At 38.9% G+C, this 19,094-nt stretch overlaps 2 protein-coding genes across 7 annotated transcripts; both read left to right on the forward strand.

Annotated features, from left to right (window-relative positions):
- The first annotated feature begins 96 nt into the window (after nt 1-96).
- Nucleotides 97-2,964, forward strand: med20 (mediator complex subunit 20). Its single transcript, XM_044123192.1, has 4 exons — nt 97-199; nt 406-551; nt 1,206-1,459; nt 1,545-2,964. The coding sequence occupies exons 1-4, from the start codon at nt 186-188 to the stop codon at nt 1,764-1,766; spliced, it is 636 nt and encodes a 211-aa protein (XP_043979127.1). The 5' UTR covers nt 97-185; the 3' UTR covers nt 1,767-2,964.
- Nucleotides 2,965-3,228: 264 nt separating this feature from the next.
- usp49 (ubiquitin specific peptidase 49) lies at nt 3,229-18,678 on the forward strand. 6 transcript variants are annotated; one of them, XM_044123196.1, is made up of 8 exons: nt 3,229-3,877; nt 6,274-6,386; nt 6,910-6,946; nt 8,654-10,128; nt 13,126-13,333; nt 15,332-15,440; nt 15,550-15,755; nt 15,834-18,678. In XM_044123196.1, exons 4-8 carry the CDS (start codon nt 8,719-8,721, stop codon nt 15,935-15,937), a joined length of 2,037 nt encoding a protein of 678 aa, XP_043979131.1. In that variant the 5' UTR covers nt 3,229-3,877; nt 6,274-6,386; nt 6,910-6,946; nt 8,654-8,718; the 3' UTR covers nt 15,938-18,678. The 6 variants fall into 6 exon arrangements, with proteins under 6 accessions (XP_043979131.1, XP_043979130.1, XP_043979129.1 ...); XM_044123195.1 differs by lacking the exon at nt 6,910-6,946; XM_044123197.1 differs by lacking the exons at nt 3,229-3,877; nt 6,910-6,946 and adding an exon at nt 3,941-4,205.
- Nucleotides 18,679-19,094: the final 416 nt, after the last annotated feature.

Consider the following 19,094-nt stretch of genomic DNA (forward strand, 5'->3'; position numbering starts at 1 on the left):
TCGAATAATTACTATAATACAAGAATGCCCACTTAGTTTATCTGATGTAATTAACAAATATATCATTGCTTTAATTCTTTTTAAAACAAACGTTAATTTATCTACATGATAATTATTGGCTCATTAATGACCCGGAAGTACTCAAAACAAAACGACAAGGCAGGAGGAGAGAACGAAAAATATCAATGGGAGTAACTTGGTGAGTTCATAGTTGATGTTAATACCTATATTTATACTTTACAAACTTTAATCTGTGATTTCGCACATTTATTATCATTTATTATATATGTTTTGTTGTTTCGCTTTGGTGAATCAACACTAGATGAATAATATGGGATGCCTGGTAACATAACTAGTATACTTCCCCGTATACATGCTCTGACTGTGGTGCTGTATTTACTGCAGTGTGTGTCCGGTTCCTGTGACGGAGGGAAAGAGTGTGCAGCAGACAGTGGACATCCTGCATAAGAAACTGGAGCAGCTGGGTGCTGTGAAGCAGGGCAGCTTCTGTGTGGACTGTGAGACTTACCAGTCTACAGGAAATCCAGGCGGTAAGGTTCAGAAATCTACCTCACCTTTGTGACGGAAAAATGTATGCTTTGTGTCGTCATCCATTCGAATAACCCATTTGTTCCAAAGCATTAACTTCCTGGTATCTTGAGATGTTGCTCCAATATTCCTGCATTATGTCCGTTCCTCATGATTCAGTGTATTTTAAGTGCACCAGTCCCTCCTGCCGCAAACACCCAAATAAGATGATGTTGCCAATTTTACACAGTTGAGATGGTATTCTCAGGCTTGAGAGAGCTAACCCCTTTTTCCTCCAAATGTGACAATGGCCATTTAGGCGAAAACTCACATTTTAATGATTTCAGACCACAAATTAAAGTCTTTGTCTCTGAGTGTACTGAACTGTAATATGTGGTATGAGATTTGATTCATTGTGTATAGTGACACTCCAGGCTTCCCCTTGCAGTTTATATGAAATCATTCGTCTTTATGGACACTGTTATAAGAACAATGAAAGAAACAGTTTGGCACTTCTTAATGGTGGCATATTAAATTACAATAGAGAAAAGAATATGAAAATGCATACAAAATGCAATTCAAGTTACAGCAGCAAATGTTTGTTTAAAGTGCAGTCTGAAGCCTATTGTAGATACCTTTTGCATTTCTATAAAGTCAGTGTTGCCTTCCTGTTGCAGGCCAGCCCTCCAAACTCTTATATGTGATGCACAACTCTGAAGTTCCCCTGAGCTGCATGGCTCTGTTTGAGGGAGGACCCTGCCTGACAGCAGACGCAAACTTTGACGTCCTTATGGTGAAGCTGAAAAGTCATTTCCAGAACGCCAAGGGACACAAAGTGGAGTGCCGTGGCTCGAGATATCGCTACTGTGACTTCTTGATCAAAGTCGGCACAGTCACAATGAGCTCCAGCGCCAGGGGGATATCTGTGGAGGTGCGGCCACAGTTTGATATTAGAAGTAAGAGAAGAGCTGCACCTTCTCAGTCTGTCAGTTCAACTATGGGTTTGTTTCTCACAGGTAGAATATTGTCCCTGTGTGGTCCCAGGGGACTGCTGGAACCTCATGAGGGAGTTCATACAATCCTTTCTTGGCAACAACGTTCCAGAACTTCCAACCGTGTTTGCTGCCAAACCTGAGGGTCTCTTTGCTCCAGCGGACTGTGTTGACACCATGACTCAGTACCTGGAGCTGTTCAACAAACTTCGTAAATTACAGATCCCTGCAAGCAATGTGCGTTGAATCTGCAGCATAGTTTTTTTTTTATTACTGTGTTCATATGTTTGTTCTGGTCCCATGGATCAGTCTGACAGCTTAAGAGTTGTTGCAAGCCTGCTGTTTATTTAGCTGTAGCTTCAACTTTGCATTAATCTCCCTAACTTGTTGAAAGCCTTTTATAATAAAATAATTTGAAAAAAACCACTTAATTTTAAAAAGTATCTAGAGTCTATGTTTTTACTTTTATGCTCATTTTTCAACATCCTGATGAAAGGTGAGTGTATTAAATACTAATATGCAAGCAAGGTTCTTCATAATATGATAGAAAAAGTCTTACATGCATTGTATTTTTATACAAGTGCTATAAATAATTTGGGCGTGTTTTTTTTTTATTATTATAAGGAAGCAGAGACAATATTACTATAATGAAACTTCAAAAACCTTAATGGTTGGTCACATTTTGAGTGTTCTTCTAGAAAGACTGAAACTGATTATGTTTTTACAATAATCAACCATTTCATAGACAATACAGGCACAAATATAATAAATTAGGGGTAATTCTAGGTTAAAAAATAAATGAATAGATGGTAAATTACTTTAAGGAAATATCTATGACAGTATTATTTTTTTTACAAATGTAGTTTTGATTAAAACATTTTTTTTTCTAGTATTTAATTTCAACATAAACAATGATGTAGAATTCAAAAGAATGGATATCCCTTGTCAATTAGTAGGGAAATGTAGGTTTACCAGCAGCAAGTTGAAGGTAAATGGAAGAATGCATATTCACACAAAGGTAAAAGATATGAGAACAAGAAACTTCAAAGTGAGGATAAATTTACAACACAAGAAAAATAATTGTTGTGTGCAGTAATTAAAACTGCACATTCAAAGAAATGTGTAACTGAGTATGAGAATTTAAGGAATTGTTCAACATGTCCATGTAATGGTGGTATCTGTGGTTTTGTCAGTTGAGTAAATAAGCTGATTCAAATTATTTGAAACTGGAAAGGAAATAGGATGGACTTTCTTAAATTTCCCCAGAGGGACAGAATATTTTAGTGTTCAAATCTGCTGTGATTGTGTACACCATTCTCACACAAGTATTTATACCACTGTCATCTGTTCATATTTTTTTTATGTTAGTCTAAAAGTTTCATTTATTTTATTGGTGTTTCATTTCATAGATCAAAATAAACCCATACACAACTGCATAAATGAAGGAGAAAAATGGTTTGGACATTTTTTTTAAAGAAAACATTTAAAAAGTGTGGTATCCAAGTCTTTGGGTTTATTTCTTTTTTACTCTGCACATCTAGAGACAGAAATTCTCCAAATCTTTCTTTGAAAACTAGCTCTTCTTCAGTCAGCATTAATGGGGAGCAACTGAACAACAAGTTTAAATCTCTTATTAATGCTCTTATTTCCCATCTGGTCAGCTTGGATGCACAATCCCCTGTCTTTCTTGACCATCGCTTTGAAATGTTCAAACTTTAAAACTATACAGGATCTGTATACTTAACCTGTAAGGCAGCTGTATTTATACTAAAATTAAATTATAACGTGACAAAAACTGGGGGGAAAAGAGAGCATGCATGCTTCTGTAACAGGCAGTCTGTGGGATAACAAACTACTGATCGTCTAAAGTAGTTACTGTTCTTGTGAGAACAGGAAACTATTCTTGCTGCAGGCAGCAGCTTTGTACTGGTGTCACTTTTTGTGTCAACTTCAACTACAATCATTCGCAGTGGGCTTTAGGAGAAATCACCTCCAGCGCAGATTAAAATCTGTACTACCCTTCTCCTCTCTCTGCATTTTATTAGATTAATTTCAACCATCTGACACCTGGGCCACACGGTTTATTATGAGGGGAACCAGGGTCAGGTAGCCGTTCTTTTCGCCCGAGCTTCAGGTTATTGTTCCATGTGGGCTCGGTGGGTGGACGGAAGGACGGCCCATCCTGCCGCCTGTTGTTCAGCTGCTGGGCCAATAAGCTCCCGGATGCCGCTCAGTCCCGGTCCAATGAGAGCAGCTGGGTCCGGGCTCGTTTCGAGAGTTGGGTTGTTCAATCTGTGAGGAGGACAACAATCCGCCGCAGCTCTCTGAGTGAACCGGATGGACGGATGCTGACGATGGTAACCTTACTTTGCTTTTTTTTCCTAAATAAAAGGTGATGCAAATGTAGTAAAAAAAAAAAAGAAAAGAAAAAGAGTACAACCGAGGCCCAGCGTCCATGTCTCTATAGGCGGCTCTACGCGGAGAATGTCACCGGGGAGTTTTTAAACGGTTCGCTCGGGGAGCTTAGCCGTTAGTTAACGTTAGCGAACAACAACAACCGTTAGGTTAACTTCAATTGTCCTCGCTTAAAAAAACGCGTTAGCAGCCGAGCTAATGCTACTTCTTTTTTAGCAACTGGAATGGTCACCACTTTAAATACTGCAAGTATAACAAAGTGGGCTCCAGGTAAAACACAGCAAAGGGGGTTTGTAGCAGGAGCTAAGCCCTGTGCAGAGCCGCTGTAGCTAGCGGCTAGCGGCGTTAGCTAACTTACTGCTGGCTGGGCTCACAGCAACAAAGTTGTTGGAGGTTCCTGGAGAGTGGCTCTCCGACTGTTCTTTGTTCTGGCTCAACATGGAGATGGTGAGCTAGAGGCTAGCATGGCTTGAGGAGAAAGCTCCCCTCCCCTTGAACTGGACAGCAGATAAAAACACACACAGACGCAGCGGAGATGTAGTAATGTTAAATATCAGGGTTATTGCGATTGTAATGTGAACATGCATGCGGCAGCAGCACAACATAACACGGCTTGTGTGCAACCAAGAAGGGACCAGTTGCCCTGACCCAGAGAGATCATGGTTTCTCTTCAGGAACATTTTCCAGCGTTAAGCAGTGAATCAGTTGCACAAAGAGGAAAAACTGGTTTAGAACAGAACACCACAAAGGATTTACCATGCTCTTTTAACACATGTACCCTCTTTGTATATTTTAGGGAAGTGGTGGTAGAAATAATTCTAATCCTTATTTAAAGTACTTGTTAAAATGCACCATGAAACTTTATAAAAAGAATTTACAATTTAAGACATGCTGAAAGTTTGTTGATTTGAAAGACCAGATCAATAAAATGTGGGATAAACACTATCTTTGTGTAGGACACGTTAAAAAGTCTCCCCTCCTTTAATGTTTTTTTTCTGTCATAACTAAGTATTTCAGATTGCCAAACAAATTTACCAAACATAAGTAAAAACAAAAATAATCTATTAAGTTATTAAACCGATGTGGTCCTTTGTGAACAATTTCCGTCTTTGTTAAATTAAAAATTAGCTGTGATTAATTATATCTGTTAGTTTTAATTTTTACAGTCAGGCCACTCGAGGATGATTTTTGCAACCAAGACATTAAACGGAACAAAGTTGGCACACACACACACACGCACAAAAGAAAATTTTCAAACAAGCAACACATGTTGCCCTAACAAATAATAAATAAATAAGACAAACAGATAAATCAAGATTAGATGAGAATCCAAGGCACTGACATTTATCAGTCTGGAAATAGTAACCAAGCCATTACTAAGTCTTTGGGAGTCAAAGCCCAGTGAGAACAAATGGAGAAAACATTTAGAAATGTTCCCAGAAGAGGATGGGCTACCAAAATTACCCTTTGATATGGCTGATTTTGAACAGTTCTGCAAAGACAAGTGGGTCAATATTTTTCAACAGTGACCTAAAATACTGTGGTCATTATTGCCAAAGGTGGTATAACTATGTCTTACACTTAGGGGGCAATTACTTTTCCACACAGGGCCAGATTAAGTTGGAAAACTTTTTCCTTAAGTGAAATGGTACTTTGTATTTACTAGGGTTGCTATTGTCTCATAAAAAATGTTTAAACAGGATCATTAAGCATGCAAATAAAAACAGAAGAAATCTGTGAAGAGTTAATTACTTTTCCAGTGGACTGTATCCTAAAAGGTAGTCAAAGTTTTGAAATCTAATTCAAAATATTAACACAGCAAATATGCATATTATAAAACAAACCTTTTGCCATCACAAATATGTTGTTTTTCTACTACTCCACTGTTAAAATTAGACTATTTATTCTTGAGTTCCTCTTCATATAAACACAGTTAATATCTTCAATTAAAACAAGAATCACAATTGTAAAAGCCAATTTTTAAAGCTTTTATATGGGAGCCAAAGCTTGTTCTCAGTTCATAATCAAACAATAAGGAATTGCAATAAATTATTTAAAATAATCATGTATTGTATGTTCTGCTAGATGTCAATTTCATTCACAATCTTGTTAATAGTGAAATAAAATGAATATAAGGTAACCCTCCTTGTTAAAATAAATTTTTTATGTTGCTTTTATTGACTGTATTTTGTTCAGGAATTGGAAAAAGCCTTGATTAAATTTCTTCATGCAAATTCATTTGAAACACTGCAAATGCCTTATTTGTGTAGCATTATTTAGCGGTTCCGACGGCCTCAGTAATTGGTCCATTATGCGACCTGTCATGGCTGTTTTCCAGTCTCCTCCTGTTGGTGCTGGTGCTGACAGTGGATGTGAGTGATCGGCCTGAGGCTTGTCGCTGATTTCAGATGATGTGATGCAACAGATCTGATCAAGAGAACTTCTTGTACAGTTAGTAAACCCGTTTCATTTCCTCTTTCTATATATGTATGCTCAGTAGTTTTGCTTATTAGAAGAGACAGTGGTCTACGGTGCATTGCAAGGGTTCAACTCCTTTGAACTTTTCCACCGGTCACATTTTACTGCTGCAGACACGATTGTGTTTTATTGGCATTTTATGTCATAGATGAACACAGTGTAGCATATCCATGAATACAAGAATTGCACGTGGTTTTCAAAAAAAAAAGTTCAGTCTCAGCTGTTCTGTTGGGGCCTCAGAGGTCAGAGTGAGAGGAATAAAGTAGGGGAGATGCTTTTTGCGGGGTTTGGTCCCAGTTTACCGTTTCCCCCACCCACGTCCCCAACAGGAAGACGGCATGTAGCTAGGAATCGTATGTGTTTGCAGTTAAAGCTATTGATTTTATTAGCCTAAATAAACAAAATTAGATCACGCTCGTCTACTTTCAGCTCTCGCTTTTGAAACGCCAAAGTTAACAAAACCTGGTCAAAAACACGTGCTCTGTACTCCTCACAGATGCTGAGTCGCAAGATGAAAATGTCGCAACAAACAGGCAAGCATATCTGTGTTTTTTAAACGCAATTTATATAGTTTTGATGGCAGCACTTGCACTCCGGTGAGTAGCAGAAAGAGTAGTTCTCCTACTCCTGATACACATGGCGAAGCTCCTAGTATAAAAAAATATTCTAAAAGCTTCACGTCTTTTCCCCGACATGCAGCAAAAATCCAGTCATCGAATAAAAGGTTGTGATCCTGCTTGACTGTGGGAGGGGAAATACTCCCCCTAACAGACTGAGCTTGGTAAGTAAATGAATACATGATCATTAGAGGAAGATACAGTAGGTAAAGACTTAAAGATGGAGAGAGACATACAAAATATAGACACAGAAATAAACATTTGAGTTCTCGTATTCGGAGGCTTTGGAAACATTCTCCCAAAAGCCAAGAAAGATTAATTGCAGCAAAAACATTTTGCAGATGATTACAGCTAACTATAACAGTTCCAGTATTTATAAAAGTACTTCTTTAATAACTGTTAAATATATTTTGCTGGTTGTGGTGGTTGTTGCATTGATTGCAGCAATCTATTGTTCTATAGAGTGACTGCTGTTATTAAAAGAAAGCAATGAAAATAATACTTATTCTAGTGTTTGTCTTTGCACAACACCCCTGTAAGTTCAAGAGAAAGAGTGGCTGGAAGAGATTTATTGTTGAAAGAAAGCCATAAGAAGTCATGTTTGCAGTTTGCAACAAACAATGTAGGGGAAAGAGCAAACACATGGTTCATCTTCATGCACGGCAGTGACTGCAAAAATACAGTCAGAATCAAAACTGATTCATATGTTAGACAGGCGCAGTCAAAATTACTGCATAAATCTCAACTAAAAACCCACTCGTTTAGAGTTGTATTTGAAACGTAATCAATTACAAATTTAATGGCGGAACTTGACTTAATGTTGTGTTTTGATTGTTGATTCTATGTTGCATTGTGTTTTTGTGTCTGATATGATGTATAGCACTTTGAAATGGCTTGCTGCTGAAGTGTGCTATACAAATAAAATTTGATTGATTGATAAATGAGAATGAGTGGCATGATACAATCGTTGCTGTTCGCAGATTCTGATAATCTGTCAAGAGGTTATTTTCTAAAAAATAAAAATGGATAATAATCTGAAGAAATGCAGAGCAGGTATAGACCTACCCCAAAAAACAACTGCAAGATTGTTCAACAATATAGTATTGCGAAAAAGTTTGAGTGACATGTAGGCCTGTTGTAATAACAAATTTTGCTGCATGATAAGTTGTTGTAGAAATTATTGCAATAAATGATAATGTTCTGAGATCAATTTCAGGTATTATGTCACTAATAGTGACATAATAATACGAGTTCACCATCTCATAGTTCAATAAACTTGAATTCCTAAAAACCATTTAACACTGGAAGACATGTTAAAAATCCAAAATAAATAAACAAAAGTACAGAAAGAATGAGTAAAATGTAGTCTTTGTAATCAAAGTTGCTCTTCAAAAAAAGGAGCTTGTTGAGCCTGAAGCTTTTTGTCATCCAGTTTTTGAAAGAAAGAGACGGAAAAAAACTGTCTGATCATGCAAATGGATATGATCAATCTATCATGCAATTAATTGATTTATTGCTTATGTTCTACCGACTTATGATTACTTTTGCAAGGCACCGGCAATCATATTTTTATATTAACAAATCTGCACCTTTTCTTTCTTTCTTGTGTAAATCTTCCATCAGAATGAGTTGCTGCTTCGCTGCAGGACGTGTGTCCTATAACTGAGGCCACATGTGCATCCGGACAGATGGATCGCTGTAAGCACGTGGTTCGCCTTCGTCTGGGCCAAGACCATTCCATCCTCAATCCACAGAAATGGCACTGTGTGGAGTGCAGCACCACGGATTCGGTGTGGGCCTGCCTCAAGTGCTCCCACGTTGCCTGTGGACGCTTCATAGAGGAGCACTTCCTCAAACACTTTCAGGAGTCCCAACACCCATTGGCCATGGAGGTGCGTGAGCTGGACGTCTTCTGCTTCGCCTGTGGAGACTATGTACTGAACGATAATGCAGAGGGAGACCTCAAGCTCCTCAGAGGCGCGCTCTCTACCGTCCGGAGCCCAGGCAGGCGGTCGCTGCGCTCCTCCGCTGGGGGGGACGGCACCCCCTGGGTGTTGGAAGGTGGGCCGCAACCTGCCATGCAGCTGGCCCTGCGCCACAGGAGAAAAGCGCTCCTTGGAAAGATGCTTCAGACGTGGATTAGAAAACACCAAGAGGTTCAGAACCAGCGCAAGGAGAAACTTGAGGAGGCCAGGAGACAAAAAAAAGAGGTGAAAAGGAAACTCCTGGAAGACCTCGGCAACATTCCTCCCAGAAAGAGTGCCAGGCTTCTGACTCAGGGGCCACGTTCAACCATGACACTCATTCCTCGCAAATTTCGCGACCCCCCCGAACGCCTACCTCCACCTCCCAAGAAGCCTTCACTCCTCGCCCTGCCCCGCAGGGCGCCACAGATCAGCAGAGCCGCTAAGTTGAGGAGGTACTACTCCACGCACGCCGTAACGCGGAGGAGGCACGCTCCAGGTGTCACTGGTCTACGCAACTTGGGAAACACGTGCTACATGAACTCAATATTGCAAGTGCTGAGCCACCTGCAGAAATTCAGGGAGTGTTTTCTCACTTTGGACCTGTGTGAGACTGAGGAGTTGCTGGCCAAGACCAACCACTCCCAGGGCATGAAGAGGGTGACTGGAGCGGTCGTCAACAGCGCCACCACTCCGCCACTGTCGGAGAACCCTCTGGGACGCATGGGGAAGGCGGGGTGTTGGAATTTGCCCGTGGGCAAAAAGGAGAGCGTCGCACCGTCCCCGCAGGCTGCAGAACTGGTCCAGCCCAAAGAGCCTCGCTGCTCGACTCGCCAGCAAATGTCTCTGTGTCACGAGCTGCATACACTATTCAGGGTCATGTGGTCAGGCCGGTGGACTCTTGTTTCTCCCTTCGCCATGCTGCACTCCGTGTGGAACCTCATCCCAGCGTTCCGTGGATACGACCAGCAAGACGCCCAGGAGTTCCTGTGTGAGCTGCTGGACAAGGTGCAGCAGGAACTGGACACGGAGGGGTCCAAGCGGCGCATAGTCATCCCCATCACAAAGAGGAAGCTGTCCAAGCAAGTGCTGAAGGTTCTGAACACCATCTTTCACGGGCAGCTGCTCAGCCAGGTGAGACCGGCAGCATGGCAGCAAATACAGCTGTTCAGCACTGATTGGTAATGCTCCAGTCAGACTGTTTCAGACTAATACTAAATAAAATCTCAGATTTTTGTCATACCCGATCCAATTTCAATCGATTTTTGATCTCTCCTTGCTTGCGTTTCTAAAAAAAAAAAGAATAAAAAAAGCAAATGACAGAAAATATTTCCAAAAAGGGATTTTTATTTTCATCATTCTCTCTGTGAGATGTATGGTGGAGTGTTATGGCCAGGCTATGAGAATCTTTGTTATGAAAATCTAGTCATGATATATCCAGAAAAAAAAACACAAAGCAAAGCTACAAATGTGAGGAAGACGTCGTTTTAATGAGAAAAAGCTTCCAAAGGGTTATCAAGATCTGACCTCAACAGTTCAGTCCGTGTCACTCTTTCTTCTAAATAGATACAGTTGTTTGCACGGTAGTTTCAAAATTGTACTACTGATAATTTGATGCAGGTGTGTTAAAGGTTACGTATTTCCTTATCTGTAAGACTTGTACTAAAGTATAACTTCATAAAATGCTCAGTGCTCCTAATTTTAGTTACTGTGTAGGAGTTCTCACAAAATAACTTAATTTTCCTGATATGTATTGATGGTAATTAAAGTCATAATTACCATCAAATTGACTTAAACTCAAAGTCCAAATAAATGGAAGCTGTAAAACACACTTGTTGACAACATGGTAAGCATAAGGTATGCTGACATCACTCTGAACTATGGAAACTCATTGTTTAAAAAAAAATAAAAAATCCAGATTTTATAAAAAATTAATACAGAATTTACTATTGTTTCAGCAGTAAGTAAATAATTTGGTCAGTTTATAGATACCAGGGCTATTTAACCAAGTTTGAATAAGAAATGTGGCTGCACCAAAGTTTATTTAGTATAAAATTAGATGGTAATAACCACAAGGAGTGTGGTTATTAAAAGACCATTTCTATGTGCTGTGTGGAATATTTTCCATTGTAATGAGATTTAATTTTCCATTGTAATGAGGTTTAATTTTGCCTTAATTTAAAATCTCAGTCCATATCAATCACCTGCTCTGGAGGCCAAATTTTCATCATTGTTATTATGCACAAAATCATTCCAGGGGCCACAAAATGGCCCCAAGCCGCTCCGTGGACAGCCCTGATTTAATGAACGGGGGCAGGGAGAGCAGACTTTTCACTATTTCCAGGTCACTGATCAGTTGAAAATCTATGGCTTATTTATTGCTGCAGCTTCATTGTAACTGGAAGAAAAAAAAAAAATTCTTTCTTGTTACAACTCCTCTTTTTGTTATTTTTGCTTGTTTCTGTATATAAAAGACTTTGTTTCCTTTGAAACGGCGAAACATTTTCCTAAAGTCTGAGAAGAGCAGATGATGGTCAGGTTTCTTCTTCTCCTTAAAAGACATGGTTGTTTTTTCTGTGATGGTAATTCATTTCACTCAAAGCAAGTTACACTCTTTGATTGAAATTATAATTTTTCTTTGATTGGCTGCACAGCCTCTCATCAGCCACCAATTATTCAGTATTCAGCTCCATCACTGTGTTCTTTCGGCTGTACTTGCTTTTAGAGAAACTTTAAAGATCATATTTGTAAAGTACGATTTTAATCATTTAAACGGACATTTCAGCAGTTTTTCTTGTAAGTTTGACTCTGTTGGACCCTCGACAAACTCCAGACAAATTGACATGTGCAAAATACAGTTTCTGTTTAATGGCATCTTTAGCACTTGACAATTTTTTATTAATTAATTTATTGTTTTGGCTCGTATGGGACCCATATTTCATATAAAGCCCAGTTCTGATCTTTGAATTCTCCCCAAAAGATGAGCCGTACCACCTCCGTATGTGACTAAATCACATTGTTTTCAAGGCGTCTGCAGTCTGAGCGGTCATGTATTATCATGTTTTATCTGACTTTTTCGTCATGGACGGGAGAAACGTGTCATAATTCTGCACCAGAAGAAGCCAGACATTGTAAATCGTGGCTGAAGACAGCAGTGATTATTATGAAAGTGATACAGAAGCTGCAGTCATGTGCCACAAAATGTCACTACTATTAGTTAATGGGTTTTTTTTTATTAGCTTGCTTTGGTTTGGTATGATCATGGCGATACTGTCTGCTCCTATTGCTCCAAAATGTAGAAGTGGCGGCATTAATGGTTACGTCGGTGAACAGTGCGTTGTCGTGTGACGTCAGCGCATGCGGATCGCTTTGGGTCCTAAATTGTTCACACAGAGGTCTGACTGCGGTTGCATTTTATTAGCGGTATAAACGGCTGCTTAGTCACAACGACCACTGAAGGGTGTTGTTGTTTATGGCAACTTCCTCTGTTTGGTTATGGGGTGTTCAGATCAGGACAATCGATTAATCTATCAGTCATTCAGATGATTAATTGGATAAAAAAAAAATTGGCTCGTTCTTCAAATTTTTCGTTTTGTCACTAAAGCCTTTTTCGTACAATATTGCAAGTTCATTAAAAGATGCAAATAAGTAAGTCGATTCCTTTTACAAATAAGAAAATAAAAATGTTATTGCCTGAGATTCAGAAACGGCATTCCTTTAATGTATGTTTTTATTATTTTTTATATACAGTTTTGGTTTGATTACTGCTCAGAACGTTGTGTTCTTTCAGCAAAAGGCCTTTTTTGAGTCTGTTTACTCCAGTTAACGATTAATCGAGTCACTAAATTAGTTTGCAATTATTTCAGTAATTGATTAATCACTTCAGACCAGATTTTTGAGTATCAGACCAACCGGTTTCTCTGTGCGTCTCTAGTTTGTACACCACAGGAAAACGATCAGTCAGACTTTATTTAAACAGTCCTCTTCAACGAAGTGCTTTATACGAACAGAATCTAACAACAGAAATTAGATGATTAAATATGAAAATTCAGAAAATAATAATAAAGAACTTAAAACACTGCGATTGATTTTATTGTCCTAATCTCTTCCTTCCTCCTCTTCCGTGTTTAGGTGACGTGTCTGTCCTGTAAGCACAAGTCCAACACGGTGGAGCCGTTCTGGGATTTATCGCTGGAGTTTCCAGAGAGATATCACAGCAGGAACAAAGGCTCAGGCGCCACTGCGTACCAGCGCAGCTGCTCCCTCATAGAGATGCTGTCCAAGTTTACAGAGATGGAGGCTCTTGAAGGCAACATCTACGCCTGCAACCACTGCAACAGTCAGTACAAACCGTACACATCAGCTGCATTGACCAAAACATATATTTGGTCATGTTTACATGATGATTGTCTACCAAAGTGATCCGTTAAGCATTAAGCCTCAGGGCCAGATGAAACATTGCTCCCACTTTGCAAGTTTGAAAGAGTCCAGAGAAGCGCACAGCCAAAAGGGAAAGTTTAAAGAAAAAACTGTTTTCTGGTTTCTAGAATTATAAAGGTGTTTTTTTTTGTTTTTTGTTTTTGTTGAGAGTTCTGTCTCAAAGTTAAAGAAAACTTTAAATTGCGTCCCTATATGAAGTATTTGACCTGAACAGATTAAATGGATACTTGTTGAACCCAAAGTGTTGATTAAGTTCCGGTTCAGATTTTCTACTTCACCACTTTTTACCCCTGATTTAGAGCCACATGCTGCCATTTTTGGACCCATCTACTTAACCATTTGGTGTCTCTTACTTCTCTTGATAAATTTATTTGATGGGAAATATTTTTGGATTAATTGTGGAATTCAGTAATCCATTATTTTTATGGTTCTGCTTCCTGTTGCAAACAGTTAACTCTCCTGTCGCATGGCAGATTATAAATGGTAATCAAATGTTAAGGATGGATTATACAGCTCTGCAAAAAAATTAAGAGGCCACTTAAAACGATCAGTTTCTCTGAATTCACTCTTTATAAGTATATAGTTTGAGTAAAGTGAACGTTGGTTTTTTATTCTATGAACTACTGACAAGATGCCAAAAATTGAGTATTTACTGCAGAAAATGATAATTGGTCAAAATAACAAAAAAGATGCAGCTCTTTCAGACCTCAAATAATGCAAAGAGAGCAAGTTCATATTCATTTAGAAACAACTCAGAACTGATGTTTTAACTCAGTTCACAAATCAATATTTGGTGGAACAACCAGGAGGTTTTCAGTGGGGTTCAGTGCAGTGGACTCTTCATTTTGTTCAGAGCTGTTTACTAACCAGAGCAAGTATCCTTAAAGTAGACTCAGTAAGTTATAGAAAATCGGTGGTTGACAAAGAGCTTACGAAACGCCTCCAGTGTGGATACAAACTCATTCATGTCGGTACAAAATGTCCGCCGACGGACTGATGACTGAAAATATCTAGTATGAAATGAAAAGAAAATCAAGACTCTCTTCTGCGTTCGGTTGATTTGATGTAAACTAAACTTGCCGCTGCCTGGCAGGGAGTGTGTGTGGCATTATGGGGGGGAGACGACACTCACTGAAAACAAAGAGCTGCAGTTGATTAATGACACTTGAAGATAATTGGTGCAGAACAGGACCGCTGTTCAGTGTGATTGCTTTTTTTCTTCATTAGAAGACCTGCTCATGTCTGGGGCTTACAACTTTTAATCCACTAGTAATAACTATTTTATTAATAAAATGCTTTCACGCAAAGTGCTGAACATCTGAGTACAAAACAGACTTAGGTTTTAGAATCAAGATTGAAGTTGTTTGGGAAAAAAAGTCTTTGTTTTACAGGTTTATGCAACAAAATTAATCTGATTATTATATAAAGTCATCACTTTTCAGATTTGCTTTGTAATATATTTGAAAACAATATAAATTTTTTATTTTTATTTTTTAGTTTGTGTTCAGTCAGCCAAAAGACAAACACATAGTGGTTTGTGTTTGTACTGTGAGTAAATGCGAGAAGGTTCAATGGGTGCGAACACAGATCACTGCAGCTCAGTTTTGTGCACTGTAACCATTTCTGTTTATTTAATTTCAATAATGCAAATGAGAAAATGTCATTTAAAAGATCTGAACAAAGTAAAATAACTTCTAAATGCAGATTGATGATCTCCTTAGGAAGAACACAAACCATAGTTGAACTAGTCTTTTGTTGAAGTGATGTAAAAAATAAATAAAACTTGCACTGTGTTGTAATTGCTGGACACAGTAAAGTAGTTGTTACCTCTTAAAAGAGTGAAGTTGCACCTTTAATAATGTGCATAATCTTTTTTTATCCTCTCTCCTGGTTTCAGAAAGAAGAAGAAAATCATCCCACAAACCCTTAGTTCTGTCAGAAGCACGTAAGCAGCTTCTGATCTACCGCTTACCTCAGGTTTTACGGCTGCACCTCAAACGTTTCAGGCAAGTTTCTCTGCCGTCTTTTCTTCCTGCCTGATAAACCTCTTTTAAAAAGCTACCCACGTTGCTCTGTGGTGTCATTGTTTTTAATGCCAACTCTTCCCTGTGGCAGATGGTCGGGCCGGAACCACAGGGAGAAGATCGGCGTCCATGTGGCCTTTGACCAGGTTCTGAACATCAAACCGTACTGCTGCACAGACTCGGGTCACTCTGTGCACAGAGGAGGCTACACCTACGATCTGTCTGCTGTGGTCATGCATCATGGTAAAGGCTTCGGCTCAGGGCACTACACCGCATACTGCTACAACACAGAAGGAGGTGGGGAAGCGCTCGTTTTCATGTCCCTCTCCTGTCCCGTCAGGATTGGTGTTTACCTTCTTGTCTTGTGTTCTTCAGGTTTCTGGGTCCACTGTAACGACTCTGAGATGAAGGTTTGCAGCGTGGAGGAAGTGTGCAACACTCAGGCCTATATTCTCTTCTATACCCAGAGGTCTGCCTAGGTACCTCTCTCGCTGTGACTTGTACTGAGGGCTGCATTTGAGGCGATGGTGTCCGAAGCTTTCCCTGATGTCACTTTGAAAGGGTTTGCCAAACGAGACGGTAACGAGGGCAAAGGGGGAGCCGACCGTACGGATGCATGTCAGTAACTTAGAATATCTTCGGAAAGTTAATTTCTGTCAGTAGTTCAATTCAAATGGGAGACACTCTTGTCATATTTAGATTCATTCCAGAGTGATATTCAGTTTATTTTCATGATTTTCAATGAAAGCTCTTTTGAAACCTAAAATTAGTTTCTCAAAAAAGAATTCTATTACATAAGATCAATTAAGTCAAGTTTATTTATATGGTATATTTAAGCAGCAAGGCAGTTCATGAATGCATTACACGATAACGAGCAACATAAAAAAAAAAGAAACCTTACATACAGTTTTACAAACTAAAACTAATAAAAAGTTGTAATCCAGAGCAGAAATGTACCACTTATTATGAAACAAAGGCAACACTAAGCAGGTCGTTTTCTAATCTTGATTTAAAGGAACTCAGTGTTTCCGTCTGTTTTGCAGTTTTCCGGATGTTTATAGAGGCTGAATGTTTAGTTCTGGTTCTGTTGATGCAGATCAGATCAGAACCAGAAGGCCGATACAACAACAACAGATCTGTAAGCTATTTTGGTGCTAAGACGTTCAGTGGCTTATAAACCAACAGTATTTTAAAGTCTATTCTCTGAGTTACAGGATTTTAGGTGTGGGGTGATTTTCTCCATCTTTCTGGTTTTAGTCAGAACTCGAGCAGCAGCGTTCTGGATCGGCTGCAAACCTGTAAACACAATATTGTAATAATCAATGCAACTCAAGTTGCGTTGAGTGTCTTTTTATCTTGTTGGGACATTAGTCTTTTAATCTTGAAAACGGTTGTAATAATGGAAAATTTCTATGACTGTTTGCTGCAGGTGGGCATTTATTGTGTTTATCATTTATCATGATACATTTCTTACTGTCACAATAATTTCCAATCAATGTTTGGGGGAAAAAAAACTATCCATATTGTTAGAATTGTTCGTTTTATTACTTTTCCACTATTTGCTCAAATGCAGTATTGAGCAAATAACTATTGATCAATAACTGTCAAAAAATTTAAATAACTTAAAAAAGAAGTAATAAATAGTTTTGATTGTTACTTTTATTGTTATTACGATAGTATCACAAAGTATCGTAATAGAACTTTAACTCTATATTGCCCGTCCCTACGGTCTACTGGATAATCATCCCTAAAATCACATTTGCATTACTTTTTATTCGTCTTGCGTAGCATTTTAAAGTTCTGAGAAACTATATTTTGGGTTTCCATTAACTGCAAGACGAAGCCGTCATATTAACAGGAATAAATGCGTGGAATACATCACTCCATGTAATCTATCTGCATACGGTGGGAGTTTTGCATTGAATTACTGACTAAATTCACGTTCTAATTTGTTGAGATGCGTCTGTGGTTGGAGATGAGACCGATGGAGGTGGTGGGTAACTTTTGCCATGTCTAATAGTAGGCATACTTTATTAATGTTTAGAAGGCAGGATAATGTCTGTTAGACGGAGAAACCTTTTCATAAATGAGGCTGCAGGTTTTTCGGCCTGCAGGACGAACTTTTTACTTCATGGCCTGAAGACTGTGGGAGCAGGTCTTGTCCTGCTGAACACCAACATGTGTGTCCATGTTTTTACACCACAACCGGGCTGGAATCGTCCAGTCGCTCCACTGAGACAACATTTTACATTCACGGGCAACACGGACTTCTTTTGTTTTCATATGTTAGTGTTACACGTTTTGATCTCTGAGCACTAAACATGTGATCAGTCCAAACTCCGTGCTGCCTCCTGTTCAACTTTTTTAATTATTGTGTAATATCAAATATCAAGCTTTTAATACTCACCGTGTGTCATTTGTATTTTTTTAATTTTTTATTTTTTTTAATTTTTCCTCTCCTCTAATGTACGCTGTGACTGGATACTGTGTCTTAGGCTCAAGACTCTCAGAGAACATGAATAGTTTTGTTTTTTTTGTTTTGTCTTTCTGTTTTAACTCCATGAAAAGAGGCGAATAAACTGAGTTTCCAACGAATGATGATGAATGAAGGGAAGCTGCAATTCTCTGGAGGGGCTGCTGGTCCTACTGTACGTTTGGCTCGTTTATTCCTTTAAGAAGCAGCTCCTCCTGCGGTTTAACGGTTTGACCGCTGCACCTCTGTCTAACCTGCTGGCAGACGAGAAACAAATAAAATAAAAAAACGGCAGAGGAAGGTGAATCTGAAGAATGTGTTTTTGGGGCGGTATACCCATTTTAAAGTCGTGCACCTGAAAGCAATATATTGTACATCGTTCATCTTAACAGGAAGTTGAAATAAAATCAGGAATTCCTCTGCTTATTATCCAAGGTTTTGTTATTTGTGTTTGTTTTGGGTTTTTTTTCTACTCTGCTGTTTCTATCGAGGTCTTTAGAATTTGCTAGGTAATCAAGAAAACTGTTGTGTTTGATACGAGTCAAATGCAAAACACATTTGTGAACTCTGTGAAAGTTGGAACAATCTAAATGACGATGAATGTCTTACTTGATAGCGGTCAGTTGTGGCCATGCCACTGGCTCTGATCTCCTTGAGTTCTGTCTTGTACTGTAAGAATACCTGTCATAAATGTATTGTTCGTAAGGGTTTTGCCTGACAGTAATTATTAAAAAGACAACAAACACATCTGAATGTGTTTTTTTTGGGGGGGGGGGATTTTTTTTCCCTTTTTGTTTTTTTGTTTTTAGCAGATTTGATGGTCTAAACCCGGGTGTTGTTTTTGCTTCCGATGTATCTGAATCACTCAATTAGGTCATCAGCAGGACTCCTTACTGCTTGCTGAGGAGATAATTCAGCCGTCCGATGCAGGAGCACAGGACTAAAGACGCATCCAAAGTTGAGACGCCTGATCTACACACCAGTGAAGATCTGATCTGTAAACAAAAGCTGAGAAATCGGATCTTTTCCTCATCAAAACTAAGATCTAACTAAGTCTATAAGTACATCAGCAAAAATGACCTTTTGATGCACTTTGGGTTTGTTCAAAATCAGAAAGACCAGATGATTTTTATTTTGTCCTCATGCAAAAATTAAAGGTGGGT

Source organism: Gambusia affinis, linkage group LG07 (assembly GCF_019740435.1).
Source record: "Gambusia affinis linkage group LG07, SWU_Gaff_1.0, whole genome shotgun sequence".
Classification (NCBI taxonomy): domain Eukaryota; kingdom Metazoa; phylum Chordata; class Actinopteri; order Cyprinodontiformes; family Poeciliidae; genus Gambusia; species Gambusia affinis.